At 47.4% G+C, this 17,500-nt stretch overlaps 1 protein-coding gene across 2 annotated transcripts in view; it reads left to right on the forward strand.

The window, feature by feature from the left end:
- Positions 1-17,500, forward strand: part of LOC121612539 (nucleolar protein 4-like) — a 128,834-nt gene that overhangs the window by 72,194 nt on the left and 39,140 nt on the right. For both annotated transcript variants that reach the window (XM_041945489.1, XM_041945490.1), the window contains one exon: positions 5,164-5,317. In XM_041945489.1, the coding sequence (XP_041801423.1) occupies positions 5,164-5,317 (154 nt within the window). The remainder of the gene's footprint in view (positions 1-5,163; positions 5,318-17,500) is intronic.

A 17,500-nucleotide genomic window follows, 5' to 3' on the forward strand; every position in this document is an offset into this window, starting at 1 on the left:
GGAAGCAGATCAATACACAGACAGCTCACAGGATCAATTCATTGATTGTTTTGGGGTTTGTTGACAATAATTGGGAGCTTTCTCTTTTAACATGCTGATGACAAAACAAAGTGACAAACGAAAAGGGTCTAAGAAGATAACCATTATTAATTTCACCCTCTTCACTGGGTATTGACAATCATCATGTGCCAGTAATTTCAGGTTGTTCGTGGTGATTAGTGCTTCATTTCAATCAGAGTGACGTCCTCACAGAGTTACAAGAGCTGAAGGAAGCAAAAGGAGAACTTCACAATGTGAAGAGATTCCTCTGCGTTCAGGTGAATAATCTGAGCGGAGGAGAAGATGAGCCTCCTCGTGACTTCATCAGTGCTCATTCTCCAAGAATCTCCACGAGAAGTGAAATCAGACAGATTCACCCTGAGAAATCTTCCACTGGTCTGATATGAATCGTCTGTTCTTCAGTCCTCGAACGCCACGACGAAGACACGAAGGCTAACTAGAGATTATTGCTCTGAGATTACGTGGTAATTGAAAAAGAGCTAGTGTGGGCTGCTGATGACGGTAATTGAAAAGGAATTGAGAGTAGATTAAAATAAGGTCTCATTTGATCATTTGTCAGAGTTGATTCATGCGCTTGGCTTCAGCCTCTGAATCGTCTCTGAGCTGATTAGCACGGTGAGCTGTGGGTTCACGCTTTGGAACAAGCCTGGAATGTGATCCCTGGAAGTCTTGACTATTTCTGTTTGTCCCCCCTGCAGTCACACCGAGGCTGTATGAGCTGCCAGTCTTATGCTTGAACATGGTTTCAGAAAAAAAGTGGCCGTGGGTGAAGCGTCGCGGCTCGCTGATTATTAAAGCTTTCTGTTAACACTGTAGAACCTGCAGCTGACGGCGTCCCAACTCTGATTATTTGCCCTCGGGGGGGACGTTTTCCTGATGTTTCATTTTCAGTGTTAACAGCAAACAGCTGGATGCAGATGTGCTAAATAAAATTGGACCCTGAGGCCGATCAGCGTGTGATGTGTGTAGTCAGTTGACGAGCTTGTCATGACACTGGCAGCAGGAGTGACACGTTAAACAGAAAATGACATGAAGTGACCTGATGATCTGAATGTTCGTAGTTTTATCAGCCTGAACTCTGGAAAGCTCTTCTGGCTCGTCACTCGCTGCCGTAACGCGGGATTGTTACTAAAACTGTCAGCCTGCAACCAATGATGATTCTCACTGTCCGTTATTTCCTCCTTTATTGTCCAAACAAAAGTTGTTTGGTTAATAAAATGTCATTAATGGTGAATAATGTTGGTCAGCGTGTCCCAAAGCCCACGATGACGTCCTCGAATGTCCTCGAAGCCAAAGACCTTCAGTTTGTCCTCATGGAGGAGTGAGTCTTAAAAAATTACTCAACCAATTTATCAATTATCAAAATAGTTGCTGATTAATATTTGACACGTAGCCATGTTTCCATCTGTTGTCAAGTGAATTTTAAATGAAATTTTGAAATGTCGCAAAAAAGAAGAAACAACGAAAACGCAAATTAGGTTCGATTCCATAAACTAGTTCTGAGCAAATGAACGGGGCTATGCTTCGTGTAGCTTCACCAGAAGGTGGCAGTATAATCTACGTAAAGCATTGCTTTAATAAACAGAGTAGAAGAAGAAGAATGTTGGAAAACAGCAGTTATTGACCATGTTTGATGCTGTCTGAGGAGGCGAAGATGATGAAGACGAAGAGCGTTGTGGGAATAACCGGGAGGACGACGACAGCAGAAACCTCTTCTTCGTCACTTTTTGTAGCGGAAACAGCTGATCAGTCATGTGAGTTCAGGAAACGTGTTTCCATCTCATCTCATGTAGAGAATTAACACTTTTTGGAAAAAGAAAAAAAAAAACACCTCAAGTGAGGGCAAGAACTTTTTTGTGAAATTGAGGAATTTTTTTTTTTTCTGCAGCTTTTCCAACGAGGTGTCTCACATAAAAACACGTAGATGGAAACACGGCGAACGGCGTCTTCGTCACCATCTTCTTGTCAGTTCAAACCGGTGTCACACGTGTTGTATCCTGGAACAGATTTGAACGCAGAGCCCCGCAGTGTGAACAGAGATAAACGACGGCGGCAGAAACGGCGTCTTCGCCGACGACGCCGTGTTCGCCGCGTGACAGACAAGCCTCTCTGATGACGCAGCTTTGTGGAAGGCTCGTCTGCTGCCGGAGCCACGTGGATGCCAGCAGTTACTGTCAGCGCGTGCAGTCGTGCTGGCCGGCTGCCCGGCTGCAGAGAGGAAGCTAATCCGGTGTGACGAGCCCGGGGAAACTCCTCCTCGGAGAGCGCTCTTTAATGGACAGATATGGGTCAGTGCTGCCACATGGACTCACTGCAGGAGCTACAGTGCAAGTTGCATACACACAACTATCTCTCTGGAAATAGAAGCTGGAATCCCCTGCAGCACTTCATCTTTTTTTAAATTGGTGCTGCAGCGACAGCAGCAAGAACACAGATGGCAGTTTCCTGTTGATTTAAAGAGAAACTTAACGTCCCATTTCAGCTTCAGCACTCCTGCCTGCTGATGAAGTGAGAAGCATCAACATCTGGATAGAAAGACATTAGAAGATGGGCTGTTTTTACTTCTCTGCTCACTGATCGGTATCAGCCAGTAACGGGTGGTTGATGTTTATTGAAGCAATAATAGGATTGCATTTGAAAGAGAAAAGTATGAGAACAAAATATATGAGATGGATGTCTTTACAGCGTTACCAAAGTGTCACCAGATGTTATCAGTCGGCATCTTTGAGGCTGCAGTAAACCTGCGAGCACCATCAGTATGTGGGGAGACGTTGCTTGTTTGCCTAAATCTAAAAAATCCGACATTATGACTTGAAGTCGCTGCTGTTTCTCTGCATACCAAACCAATTTGAACAAAAGCTTCTTATTTTAAAGCTGGCAGCGTTTAGGAGAAAAGATTAGGCTTCGTCTGACCCGCCCCCAAACCTCTCCGTGAACTCCATGACCCCCCAGGCACCTCCCACCCACACTGCTCCCACTGCTTCAGTGTAATGCATGGGATATCTGTCCATGAGCATCAGTTCTGAAGTATATATGAGGCATCATCCTCTGCCCTGTGTGTAAATGCCAATCCAGATCTGTCACTTATTAAATGGTTTATGACTGTAAAGTGTGAATCTACATACGGTTTCTATGAACGCAGACTGTATCTGACAGTATCTGATGTGTGTCTGTCCTCGGTCTCATTGTTAGCGGGGCGTTCTTTCACCGTCACGTGTGTGCTGTTGAATCACGCATCGTATCCCTGCTCAGACTGAAGGAGGACGCGCTCGTAGAATAATGTGTCTCAGGGATTCTGTGGGAGAACGTCTTCACCTGCCCGCCTCTTTCAGAGAGAGAGTTTCGAGCATCGACAGTCATAAAGAGCAGTTTACTGCGTCTTAGCCTCGGTGTCACTGAGGTCTTTGTTCATTCATTAATCTTTTCATTGTGCGTGTGTGCGTGCGTGCGTGCGCGTGCGTGCGCGTGCGTGTGTGTGTGTGTAATAAAAGGCAGTCGTAGCTCTCAGGGCTTCATGACTGAAAGTGCAGGTTTCCTTAGATGCTGATAACAGGTGTGCGTGTGCGTGCGTGGAATCATGTCTGTGTATTATTATTATTATTATTATTATTATTGTTATTATTATTATTATTATTATTATTGTTGTTGTTGTTGTTGTCATAGTTACAGTGACCCTTGAAGAATTCATTACATGAAACTTGATGTAGACTTCTTTCCTAATAACTCCGGGACAGTAGAGTTCAGTACCGCAGACCAGCGAATGTAAACGTAGGATAAGTATCTGGTTTCATACCTCAGTGTGTCAGCTCTAGTTGATATCAGACGACTGTTTGCCTCACAGTTGAAGTCCAGAGCTGCAACAGGTGAAACCACACGACACAGTTTGTCTTTTTATTAACTGTGACCACAGTGTTTCCTAAACCTAAACCCAGACCTTTCCCGCAGTTTATCTGCTCTAATCCTGATCTCTCCTGTCAGACATCTATCATCGTTACCATGTGCACACATTAATATGTGAAAGTGAGAGTTTCAAAAGTGTTGACTTTGCACTTGAATACATTTTAACAAAATTAAAAATAAAACAGACACAAGTGAACAGAATGTGGGTTTTTGCATGTTTGTATGCGATCATGTTGACACCTGTCGTGTTATCTCCAGCCAGCTGCTGTCAGGACGTCCTCTTCTCCTCTAACATTCGCTCGACGCTCGGTCCGCCTCTTTTACCTGCCGTTCTCCCGTCAGTCACCGGCTGATCTGAAATCTGTTTCTTTTGGTAGCTGCAGAAAATCTCGTCTTCCGTTCGGAGTGTTGCGTTTTTCCTTTCCAACGTTTTTGGATGGAGCGGAGGGAAAGTGTGCGAGGTGGAGGGAAGGCGGCGAGAGGAAAAACCTCTCAGTGTGACGCTCCTGCTGCCGGCGAGGCCTGCAGGTGCTGCACACTGAGCCTGCCTGCCGCTTCTCCGCCTCGTGTTTCTTGTTTCTCTCTGATGTTTGGGTTAAACCGGTGGAGCAGCTGTCGTAGCTGCTCGTACGGATGCTGACACTGACGAAGCGATGACTGGAGAGATTAAAAATGGCTTAAAGCAGTTTCATTCATGAGGACGTGGTGGAGTCGCACGGCACTGCGTGCAGAGCAGGTGGATTCACGGTGACGTCGGTTCAGTCTTCAGGTGCTTCCAGCCACGCTGACTCGATAAAATCAGATCTTGTCTTTGTGTTGATTGTGGACAGATGATCGTACATTTAACTGATTCCACCTGTTGAGGTACCTTCACTACCGGGGCAGTCACATGACGAGGGGTGCCGCTGAAGCAGAATGTTGGTTGCTCAGGTAACGATGATGCTTTGTTCTTAGTGTAGATCTCAAAGAGCCACGTCTGTCCTGGTCGGTCGGGTCACTGCGTCCTTGTTTTGGAGACATCTCATGGAGGACGCAGGACCCGACACCTCTCTCGTTGTCTCCCTGCTGTTGGACATTATGTTATTCTGCTGAGTGCTGATTGACAGAGTGAAGCTGACGATGTGATCCTGTGACTTCGCTCGCCGTGTTGTTCTGACATGAATGTGAAGGAGTGAAATGTTCTGTTTGGTCTCTTCTGCTCAGGATGACAGTTCACTGAGCAGCGAGGAGGAGGCAGAGATGAGCGAGCCCACGTGGCTAGCAGCCGATCTGGGAGCAGCGTCTGACCTGAGCCCGCCGAGCCGAGGAGAGAGGATGCGCCACAGTCCCCAGAACACGCACATCAAGGAGGACGACGGTAAGGAGCCTCAGTCTGATCTGCTCGTCTTCTCGTGTTGTCCCCGTCGAATGAAAGGAACAGCCTCGTGTTGTTCTGGAGGCGAGACTCTCTGCAGGATCAATGTGGAGGTTTTACGAGCAGCAGCTTAACGTTAGTGGCTTTAATTTTTTTGTTTTAATCGTGTGAAACGGACGTGATGTCTTGTATTATGAGCCAGTGGGTCTGATTTAAAGCTGCATCACATAAGTTAGCTCAGGTTGTAGCATGTTAGGAGCTTGAGGACAGATGCTGATATCTGAATATCTTCTTTACACCTTGTAAGCTAATAGAAAACATGGAGAGACACAGTGGGGAGGATTTGTGATTTACAGTCCAGTGTTTCATCACTGCAGCACTAAACAGATGCAGCATGCTTTGATTATATTCTCCTCTCACTGTGTTTATAGTCATTGACGTTGTGAATACAGGGAGACGCTGGAGCTCCACAGCGGCGTCCGCTGCTCCACCCTGTGCAGCCATTAGTTATAGAGAGCGGTGAATGTGCAGAGCAGAGAGGTTTCGGTGGAGATGACAGGCGTCGCAGCCTCGTAGGAGAAAGCACGTCACGCTCATCTTACCTGAAGTGATGCACAGTAATTAATTCTGCGTATTTTAATGCTGCTCGTTGCACGTTTGAACACCAGCCGTTTGTTGGCAAAGCGTGACGCCTTCAGAGGAGCTGTGGTGTCCGCTGCTCTTCGTGGTGCTTTCACTGTCACTCCGTCGTTGTTTGTGACTTTCCTGGAATATCCCTGCGTTTGGAAAGAGCCTTCTCTTAAATCTGCTCCTTCATTGTTCTTCCTCCCTCTGCATACTCAGCTGTCACTCTTCTTCCTCTAGCTGCCACCCATTGTCCCTTTGTTTCTCTCTCCTCCCACCTCTCTCACCGTCTACCTGCCTGTCACTCTCCTCCACACGCGCGCACACACGCACACACACACACACACACAGTCTTCGTCGCTCTCTCTCTGTACTGAAAGGCTTCCTGCAGTGAAGAACATTCACCTTGAAGACATCTGTATAGTTTCAGAATGCTTCATGGAAACAGCAATTACCTGCAACTGTAATGTGCGTGCGTGCGTGCGTGCGTGCGTGCGTGCGTGTGTGTGAGATATGCCTTGGCCATGCACATTTGCATGGTCCTGTAACACACTGTACCCAGCCCTGAGTGGCCGTGTGTGGTTGTGTGTTCAGCTGTTAACAAGGAAGACAACAGGGCAGTAGTGTAGTGAAACGAGCCCAGGTGTGTGTGCGCGCGCGCGTGTGTGTGTGTGTGTGTGTGTGTGTGTGTGTGTGTGTGTGTGTTGTGATGTGAGTGGGGTTGACAGTTCAGTGGCAGGAGGGGCTAAGTGCTCCAACCGATCTCCATCAAGATCTTTCTTTCTTAGCTGCTCCTCCATGTTTCTGCAGGATGATGAATGAGGAGAGGAGGAGTGGAGGGATGAGTGAAGGGATGGAGGTGGAGGAGGAAAGGAAAGGTTTAGGTGGAGGTGGATCCATCGTTCAGTGCTTCACATTGGGTGTTGATGGGTCTGATGATGTGGGGGTTGTGGAGGGTTTGTCAGCAGTCAGCAGGTCAGATTTTGAGCAGAAGCCAGTGAAGTGATGTGAGCGGAGGAGTTTTCTGCAGCATTTTGAATGAGCCGTCAAAAAATGAGGGTTTAATGAAGAAAGACGTTACAGGAATCTAACAACGAGGAGACGAATGCATGAACCGGTTTATCAGCGTCTGACCGAGATAAGATAAGATAAGATTTAACTGAACTCAACTTAAACTTGTAATGTGGTTTGTAAAGTTGAGTTCTGAAGATAACACCTGGTCTTCTAACCTGCTCACCGAGCCGCAGAGATCTCTGTGATCTCTGCAGTGGATCCCCTGCCTCCATCTCACTCCCGCCTTTGTTTAACTGCAGAAAACCCATGTATTTACCGTACAAATGATCAAAAATGAGCAGCCGAGTGGGAAAAACATTCCCATCAGCCTCATACAGTATTTGTAATTAGGGACACTGTCCTCACAAGTAATCTGTCATCTGTTCAGATTTAATGCTCCCAAATAATAAGTATTAATAACTGAATGAATATTATGGGAAGGTGGAGGGACAGGAGAGCTGTGTGTGTGTGTGTGTGTTAGGCATTGTCATTAAAAGGTCGCTGTGTTCCCTGCACCTCATCTAGAAGCCGGAGGACGGTCGTAGGCGTCCAAATGCCACAACACTCAGCAGCTGAGAGCAGGTGATGTGCCTTTCCTGCTCAATTAGACTTCAATCCAAGGAAGCAGACGGCTGCAAAGCCTCCTCTTATTCCTCTAATGCACAGGAGTGTTGGTGATGGATGGAGCGCTCGGGTCGGGCTGATGGCCTGGATGCTGGCCAGACGGGTGGGTCTGTAGGAGATGGGGGGAGAGGTTCAGGTTCCAAGAGGTCTTGAACACTGAGATGTGAAAATAAAAGAAAACATGTCGGTGACAGTAACGCACACCATGAGAGGAACGAGCGCCGGGGGGATTCTGGGATGTCTGTCATGAAGCGTAACAATTCGGAGAAGTGAAATTTGTTTTATATTTAACGAGTGTGAGATCCCCTCGTGCCCCCAGTTTCATTTCAGGGTCTCTTCCCCTCCTCTAGTCTTGGAGTGCTGCTGTTCACAGCCTCTGCTGCTGCTGAGACACTTCAGAAAGCCTGTTTGAAGTGCAGCGCTCTCGACATTCTCGCCGTGCTGAAACCCCTCTAAAGTCTCAGCCGTGTGGAGCGCGGCAGCGGCCCCGTCCTCCGAGGAGCTGCCGCCGCTTTGGTTTGAACGCGGAGCCAAAGAGCGCGTGGTTGATATGACTCCCAGAGTTAATATCAGGTGGGTGTTTTCCCAACCAGCAAGCTGTCGGGGCATTTAACTGGAGTAGGCAGCTCATTTCAGCAGAGCAGATGGTCCGCGCACGCACGCACGCACGCACGCACGCACACATGCACGCACGCACACACCAATGTCCAGCTCACAATCAGCGGGTAAATCACTTTTAAGAGCTCCTGACCACCACCTCACTCCTCTTCTTTCCTGCTCCACCCACCCCAACAGTGACAGCTGAGGTGAAAGCTCTTACCGTGTGACGCTTCAGACTGACGGCAGGAAAACTCGTGGCTCGCGGCCGCCGATGAGTCCAGAGAAAGTATGTGAAGGAACCAATGGTCTCACAAAAAACTCTATCAGGCACTGACACCCAGAGCTTAAATCAACACATCTGACAGTGAATGACTGACTGTTCATTAAGCTCCAGACAATGAGTGAGCAGCATTTTGATCCTGTGTCATAAACACCAAACCGGTTTCAATGCTAACGCTGCAGTCGTTCGGATGTGGAGTCAGTTCTGTGACCCCCCTGTTCAAACAATCCATCATCGAGGCACCGCCGTGAGAACGATCGCTGCTTTCTTCTTTCCCGAAAGCCTCTCCTCTTGAAGATGTGTGGTTTTCGTCCGACAGCTGCAGAATTAAGTGCTAGTGGCAAACCAGCGCGCTGCAGCGAGGCTAACCTTGACTCGAGCTGTCACTGTGGATTTATTCAGCTAATGCTACAGGATCCAACCTTGGACAGAGCTCGTGCTGGCTGACAGGCGAGCTGAGACTCATTTCATGACGCTGTTTTTCAGCTTGGTGAGGGGGCTGCATGTGTGTGCGAGTGTGCACTCTGCGCCTCTCCACATCACTCTGGCTCCAAGGGGCCACGCTCTTTAGAAGTGGCCCCTCCACTGCCTCTCAATCCTGGCCAGGAAGCATCCTCTCCCCCCCCCCCCCCCCGAGGCTGCGGAGAGACATCCACGCCGGCTCCCCTCTGTGCCACTGACCCACCCGCCTGAGAGGCTCCTGTCTGCCGCGCAGCGTGCCGGCCTCCTTTCCTGCAGGCGGAGCGATGAAGAGGGCTTGTCAGAAGATGGAGCTGACATTACAGGTCCCCTCCACGGGGGATAAACTGAAGAGAGGCAGGGACAGAGTGCAGAGGAGAGACGAGTGGAGAGAGGACGAGGATGAGGAAGGATGGAAGATGAGGGGAGTGCGTGGAAACAAGGAGAACAAAATGGCGAGGGATAGATGGAAGCCGATATATCGATCTGCTGGCAGACTGAGCTTGACACTGTCTGTGACGACTGATGTTCCAGATGTTTCATCAAAACTTATTTCCCTCTTTCCTTCCACTGGAGGAGGGATAGAAGGAGACAGTGGGTGGAAAAGATTGATGGACTCTCATCCTGACATCTCCACCTTCCTTCCTTCCTTCCTTCCTTCCTTCCTCTCTGTGTTCTGGATGTGTGTACAGATCAGTTACTGGTCTCTAAAATCTCCTTTATAGAAATTTCCCATCAGTGCTGCAAGCTTCGGGTTCATTTTCCATCCTTTCATCTGTGCTGCTGCTTCATTTTCCTTCCCTTAGATACAAATCACCGTCTTATTATTCAGAAATGTTCAGTACACCGTTCAGTCGGCAGATTATGTCATTTCTGTTCCATTTACAATAAGCCGGATCATCTCTATTACAAGAAAACTGTGAATAAAATAAGTGGAATCTGCTGGTGTTATCTGGAATACACAGCTAATCCCAAATAAAACCTGAACGGGGATCACAGTTTCCACACTGTGAATGAATGAATGCACAAAGAGAGGATGTTGTCTCCTACTGTCCATCATCAGGAGCATATTCAGACACTGAGAGTAGACCGATCAGGAATCGATGTTGTGAGAAGAAACACAAGCAGGTAGTTTACAGGTGTGAAGGCTGGCAGCCTCGTTGTGAGGTGCAGGTCTAATCTGGTTTATCATGCTTATTGTTTGTAGTCATGTGAGCATCATGTGGTGTTGCTCAAGGTTCTGGGGCCTCACATCCTCTAACCAGCTTTATTTATAGATGTATTATTAATGTTCGTCACAGTGCAGATGATGCACAGAAATACATTAACAATCAAACTGTGTCTATATCCTGAAGTGTTCCTGAGTCCAGGTATTAATCTCTTCATCCAATCACGTGTTGACAAAGTGTTGACCCTCGCTCCATCCTCGCTGTGAACCACTGAGCCTTTCAAGCATGATGCTCTCACCTGTTACCAATCAGCCTGTTTACCTGTGGAATGATCCAAACAGGTGTTTTTGGAGCGTTCCACATCTTTCCCAGTCTTTAGCTGCTCCTGTCACAACGTGTTTGAAACGTGTTGCTGCATCAGATCCAGAATCAGCAGATATTTACAGAAATCAATGAAGCTGATGAGCTCAAACATTAAATATATTGACTTTGTGCTGATTTCAGGTCAGTTTCTGTCAGAAAGATCAGCAAACATTGTGTTTTATTGATGTTTTACAGAGTCACAACTTTTTTGGAATTGGTCGTAATATGAATGTTTATACTTAGTGTTTATACACAGGTATACAATATACATGTACTCTGAGTCTCTGGGTGTGTTTGACTCTTGTGGGCGATGTTATTGGAATATTATTGGACATATTTTTCCTAAATGGAAACCACTGTTACCTCATACTTGTCTGGTTATAGTATCATCACAGTTTCCAGAAAATTTATGAAATACTATAATTTTTCACAATCACCAAAATTTGTGACTCATACATGTGTTAGCTATTTCAAACTCTGCTCCTTAAATATCAACATAACTGTTGAGAAGAGGCAACAATACTTTTTATATCTTTGCATTTGTTCCCAGTAACCCTGTTGGCCCAGTTTCATATATTATTGAATCGTTTCATTTCTGCCTGCAGTGACTCTGTGTTGGATTTGCTTTATGTTCCAAAAATCTGCTTTCAGTTTCTCCACAGCTGCAGCCAAATGCTGAAAACTCTATTTGTAGTGTTCATTTTTAATAAAGAGAGGCGGACGATGCTCGAACAGGTAAACACAGACAGAGAGGGAGTATATGAAGAGGAGAGCAGAGTTTATGTCCCTGCATGTCTCACAGTCCCCTCAGGGACAGTGCCCCCCCCACACACACACACACCTCATCATGTTACTAGGAAGCTGCACACTGAGAAATCTTTGTTGCTCTCATACACACACACATGCATGTGTATTCTGTGTGTATATACAGAATGTATACACGGTAACACACACACACACACACACACACACACACACACACACACACACGTTGGTGCTGTAGGCCAGTGGCCCACATGGTCTAATGTGTTAAAGCGCTGCAGCAGAGGAAAGTAGGGCAGCGAGAAACAAACGATAGGATGACTTTGATCCCCCTCCTCCTCCCTTCCTCTTTCTCCCCCACCCCCCTCACCCCTGCTACCTAAAGCCGAGTGGGTGGGGCGGGGGCTGGGCGAGGGGGTGGATTGAGGAAGGATGGGATGAAGAGAAGAGGGGCAGCGAGGAGGGAGAGGGTCTGAACTGCGGGAGGGATGGGAGGATGGAGGTCAGGCATTCAGCTGAATTAGAAGAGAGGAGGGAGCGTTGGATTAGATCATCCTCCCTCTCTCTCCATCACTGATAGAAGTGGATGTTACTGGATGGAGGCCAGCAGACTGAGACCAGGATCGTTCCAGTCAGAAGCTCAAACCGGAGTTCAGTTCCTCCTTAAAATCAGGAGGGATGGTAATGATGTGTCAGCTCGGCGTCCGTATGAAACGCTGTACGTTCATAACGGACGATCCTGCAGCTCGTGATTTACGTCCAGTGTCAGAGTTCAGTGCCGGCGCAGGACGCTGTGTGCCCTTTATTTAGAAAGGTGGAGGTGAGATGGAGGATGTTTGAGCCTGGAGTCCAGCAGTTAGTGTTGCTGTTATCAGTGTTTGTATCACCTGACGCTACACCTGTGCTGTAGTTAATTCTCCGTAACCTCACGAGCCGTGGGCTGGACCCCGCTTGCTGTTGCACCGTGTGGAGAAAGACCAAATCAATAATGAGCTTTAAAACATGTCAGTGTACATGAAGCAGGGTTGTTTAGAAGGCCCAGCATCAGGGTTTTGTTTGGTGATGTGGTTGTCTTGTTTCCACCCTGATTTCTGCTCAGCTGGGGGGGTTATCTTGCCTTTTTTTTTGTCACATGTTGGATGTTCCATTTGAATAGTTTTTACAAGAGAGCAAACTAGTTCAGTGTTTAGTCATTAATACAGATAAGAAGCAGTTATCTATGTATCAATAATCAATGGCAGCTCTTTATGGCATTTCACAGGTATGGCGGTTTTGTCACTAACATCACAGTCTGCAGTGGAGAGTAAAAATATTCTGCACCACCTGAGCAATAAATACAAGCTGGTTCATTTGGCTAAATGAATTACCTTCACAGCATGTACAGCACACACATTAATGAATCTCACTGAAATCTGTTTGTTCTCATCACTGAACTGAGACGTCCGATCTGGACTGAAGTCCCATTTTCTGAGCGTTGCACTAACGAAGCTAAAACTTTGGTTATCTGTTATTGGTATTTTGATGTGATCGGATCTTTGTGATCTTTTTAAAAATGCATAGAACAGGAAGTGAGACTGTACAGCAAGAAAAGCTTCTGCATAGTAATTTACTGTGCCCAGTGAACTTTAAATTACAACACGGTGTCTTATGAATATTTCTCATGTAAAAGCCTTGTTTGTTTCTCCAGCAGGCACACACACACACACACACACACACGCACACACAGTTTGAGGTCGTTGTGGTGTCAGCCTGCTGGAGGACCAGTGGCCAACTTAATGGAAATACCATTAAAAATGCACAGAGGCATGAACATGTGACATTTCTCTTTGATTTTGGGGTTTTAAAGCTTCTGGATGTGGGTTTAATTGTGTGTGTGTGTGTGCGTGTGTGTGCGTGTGTGTGTGTGTGTGTGTGTGCATGCACTTTGTTTCATGCAGGTTTTTAGTTGTGTGTTGACATATGCACATGCATTATTTTATATGTTTAACATTATGTTTTTCCATGAGGCTGCAGCTCATCCCGCTGCATAGAAATGTCTAGTGTATGTTTGGATGTGCTCGTTAGTCTCATCACATACGCGAGTGTGTGAGGGATGCTCTCCACTGAGCGGGGTACAGTAGCTGCTTAATTATTAACACCCCCCCTCCAGGACTCAAATAAGAAGCTATGCAATTAATATTACAAACCCTCTACACCTCTCCTCAACAGCTACAAACACACACACACACACACACACACACACACACACCACACACAGTAAGCACCAGCTGTGATGGGACACAACCTGTTGACATATTTATTATTGTTTGTAAGTTTGAAGTGTGTGTGTGTGTGTGTGTGTGTGTGTGTGTGTGTGTGTTCCCCTGGTAAGTGCAATTAGCCAGTTGACTTGGAGCGGAGTGCTGTAGCCTCCTGCCTGGCTGTAATGAGGTCTGGAGCTGTGAGAGACTCAAACCTCACAACCTTTACACAAGTGTGTGACTAAACTTGATAAGCTCTCAGATCAGCATGGACACCACTTACTATTGTAAGTATGAAGTACAGCAGACAGTCAGCAGCTGCATCCATGTGGTGTGAAGTTCAGTATTTGGTGGAAATTACCTCATGCCAATTTACAGCTGTGTGTGTGTGTGCCCGCGTGTGCGTGTGTGTGTGTGTGTGTGTGTGTGCGTGTGTGTGTGTGTGTGACTGTGTGATCAAGGCGCCCTTGTTGTTGGCTTGATTCAACGTTTTTGAAAAACCTATTTTCTTCACTGCTGACTGTTCCCTTCTTTTATTGGCCAGTAGGGTGCGCAGGTGATCAACAAATGCTTCAGGTTGGAATGTTGTTTCCGCGAGGGACAAGGTAGCGAACGGCCGTCGGCGAGGCTAACAACAAGGCTTCCCCATTCTCCAGCTGAAAGCAACAAATTCAGGCGGCTTACCTGCAGTTTCTGAATCCTCTAATTCTTTTAAAGTTGATCCCGAGCAGAAGCAGAGTAGAGAAATATCTGGGACGTCAGTTTGTTGGTCTGACAGTCCTCCATCCACCACCTTTGTCCCGACTGAGTTCTGCTCTAGCACCACCACGAGGTTGATATTTGTGGTTTTGAGTCAAATGTCTCAATAACTATTAGATAAAATATCATAAAGATTGGTACAGACACTCGTGTCCCCCATCGTGTTCGGACATCTCCGGCAGACCCTTAACTTTTCATCTAGTGCCACCATCAGGTCAAAATTTTCATTTGTCCAATACTTTGTGTCCAAACTGAGGACATCTGAAGACGTTAGCATGCTAACACACTAAACTAGCATTTTGACGTTAGCATTTAGCTACCACGCTGTAGACTCCTGGTCTTTTTATTTACAGTCTGCATGCTGTTTGCTCAGTCGTTAAATTAGTCGTTGAGATTGTTCCTGATCTTCAGTTAGCAGCAGCCGACTGAAGCTGGACGGACAGACTGGGCTGAACTACCGGTCAGTTCAGTGGACAGAAAGTCCAGTGAGCAAGAAAAGTGGCAGCAGAACAGCAGGACACAGAGTGCAGGGCTGAAAGGACCGCAGACGTGCTGAACGATGGTCGTCGACGGCGTTCGCAGTGACGTGGTAGAGAGTCACTCAGAGAACAGGTGAGGCAGGCCACCTGCGTGTTTGCATCATGTTCTTTTCCACCGCGGTGAACCGAGCCGGCGGCGAGTGACGTGGCCCCGTCCCTTGTTTTTCCTTTCAGAGTGTCACACACTCGACATCCGTCACACTCCACCCTTTTCCTTCCCACCACCACTGCCCCCCCCGCCCAGTTCAACAAACCCTGCAAGGTTCAAGGTGTGTGTGTGTGTGCGTGTGTGTGTGTGTGTGTGTGTGTGTGTGTGTGGTCGGGGGTGTTTTAAAGACCTTGGGAGTGTCAGTGTTCTCTTATGGTTTTATGGTTTGGAGGGTTGAAATGGTCAAAGGTTGGCTCAATAAAATGTGTCCCAATCTGAAATTTGTACCCGTGGTTATCAGCTGGCCCCCTTCTCAAGAACATAAAGCACCACACACACACACACACACACACACACACACACACATGTTCACACACACACACACAGGGTGCCTTTTTAGTCAGTGCAATAAAATAAAGAGACACATCCACACCTGAGGGACCACCTCGGCTGTGAGGCCTAACTGGCTCAGAGCTGATAAGACGAACAGAAAGGATCAATGTTTCTGTTGTCACGGTGAGAAAAATAACTTCACATGAGAGGAAACGTGGGCCTGCCGGGACTCTAACATTCGCCGTTCACTGCACACACAGAATCTTTGGCCTTTCATGACGAGTCAGTTAAGCTTCATTGATTAGAATAAATTCAGAGCTCACGCTGCGTTCACATGGGATGGATGACAGAGATGAGAATGTATTCTGATGTGCAAGCATTCACACTCAAGACGGTTGTATGATTCCAGAACTGGTCACATGAGGTCTAAAAACACTGCGTCGTAACAGTTTAACACAACGTCCTTTAAATATGGGTGTAATTACGTTCATCGATGTCATGTGTGACTTCAGTAAATAACTCCAGAAATCCACATGTAAGCGTCACACAGCACACACAGGAAATCAGCATGAGATGCAGTTCTGTCGTCTGTGACGGTCTGAGGTTAGAGAGTCGGCCTAAAGAGGATGGAGACAAAGCAGCAAGCCTGAAGAACAGAGGCTGAACAGAGAGATGAGCTGTGGAGGAAAGAGAGGGGACTGTGTGGAGGTTAAGAGTGGAGGCTTGCCCCGGAGGTGGATGAGATGAGACAGATGTTACAGAGACGGAGGCTGGAGCGGCTCTAACCCTCCAATCCAAACCGCCCAGATGTTTAAGCTCCAGCTCACTGTGGCCTGAACGTCAACATCCCTCCATCCATCTATCCATCCCTCTATCCATCCATCCCTCCATCCATCTATCCCTCCATCCATCTATCCCTCCATCCATCTATCCCTCCCTTCATCCCTTCCTTCATCCATCTATCCATCCATCTCTCCCTCCATCCCTCCATCCCTCCATCCCTCCATCCATCTATCCATCCATCCATCCCTTCATCCCTCCCTTCATCCATCTCTCCCTCCATCCATCCATCCCTCCCTCCCTCCATTCCTCCCTCCCTCCCTCCATCCATCCATCCCTCCATCCATCTATCCCTCCCTTCATCCCTCCCTTCATCCATCTATCCATCCATCCATCCCTCCCTCCATCCATCCCTTCATCCCTGCCTTCATCCCTCCCTTCATCCATCCATCCATCTCTCCCTCCCTCCCATCATCCATCCATCCATCCATCTCTCCCTCCCTCCCTCCCTCCATCCATCCATTCATTCATCTATCCCTCCATCCATCCATCTCTCCTTCCCTCCCTCCCTCCATCCATCCATCTCTCCCTCCCTCCCTCCATCCCCTCATCCCTCCATCTATCCATCCATTCATCCAGCTCCCTCATCCTGAATGTTTGCCTGTTTCCTCTCTGTTCCGTCTTTTCTTTTCTCTCCATCCATCTCTCCCTCATTTCCTCAATCCTCCATATGACACACACACACAATATAAACCCACCCAGCCCTGAAAATAATCATCATCATCGTTGCCCCCCCCCCCCACAGATCGGGGACTAGATTTGTGCTTCATCCTTCACACATATTGACGTACAACACAAACACACAAACTTTTACACACACACAGATTTGTAAAGGATTACCGTCCGCACAAGCTGCACACATCTCAGAGCTGCAGTGTGGATACTGTAGCTGCCCCTCACACACACACACACACACACACGCGCGCACGCATGCACGCGCGCGCACACACACACACACACACACACACACACACCCCTCCTGCACAGTTGTCATGTGTTGGTTTTAGCCGCCTCAGCAGATAAATCCTGTGCTAACATTATTAGCCGTGTGTAACACAGTGAGATTTTCAATGAGCTTCTTTAATGTTGTTGCTTCGCGTCCAGCAGGAAGTTCTTCTCTCCTGAAAGAGAACTTTTCAAATCTGAGAAAGGGAAGACAATCGATCTTTCTTTCTTTCTCATCATTTCTGCTGAGTCTTGACCTTTTGCTGTCCATTATCTTCAGCGAAGCGGCCTCAGTGTTATGAATCACTTTCCAGCTGACGCAGAGAATGTCAGCTGTCAGTCACGGTGAAAAACACCAGAAGACCTGAGAGGCTGAGAGGCGCGTGCAGACCCCGGTCACACTCCCTCAGCAGCTGGGGCGTCGTGTCAGAACCTGGTTCGTTAGACG

Source organism: Chelmon rostratus, chromosome 10 (genome assembly GCF_017976325.1).
Source record: "Chelmon rostratus isolate fCheRos1 chromosome 10, fCheRos1.pri, whole genome shotgun sequence".
Classification (NCBI taxonomy): domain Eukaryota; kingdom Metazoa; phylum Chordata; class Actinopteri; order Chaetodontiformes; family Chaetodontidae; genus Chelmon; species Chelmon rostratus.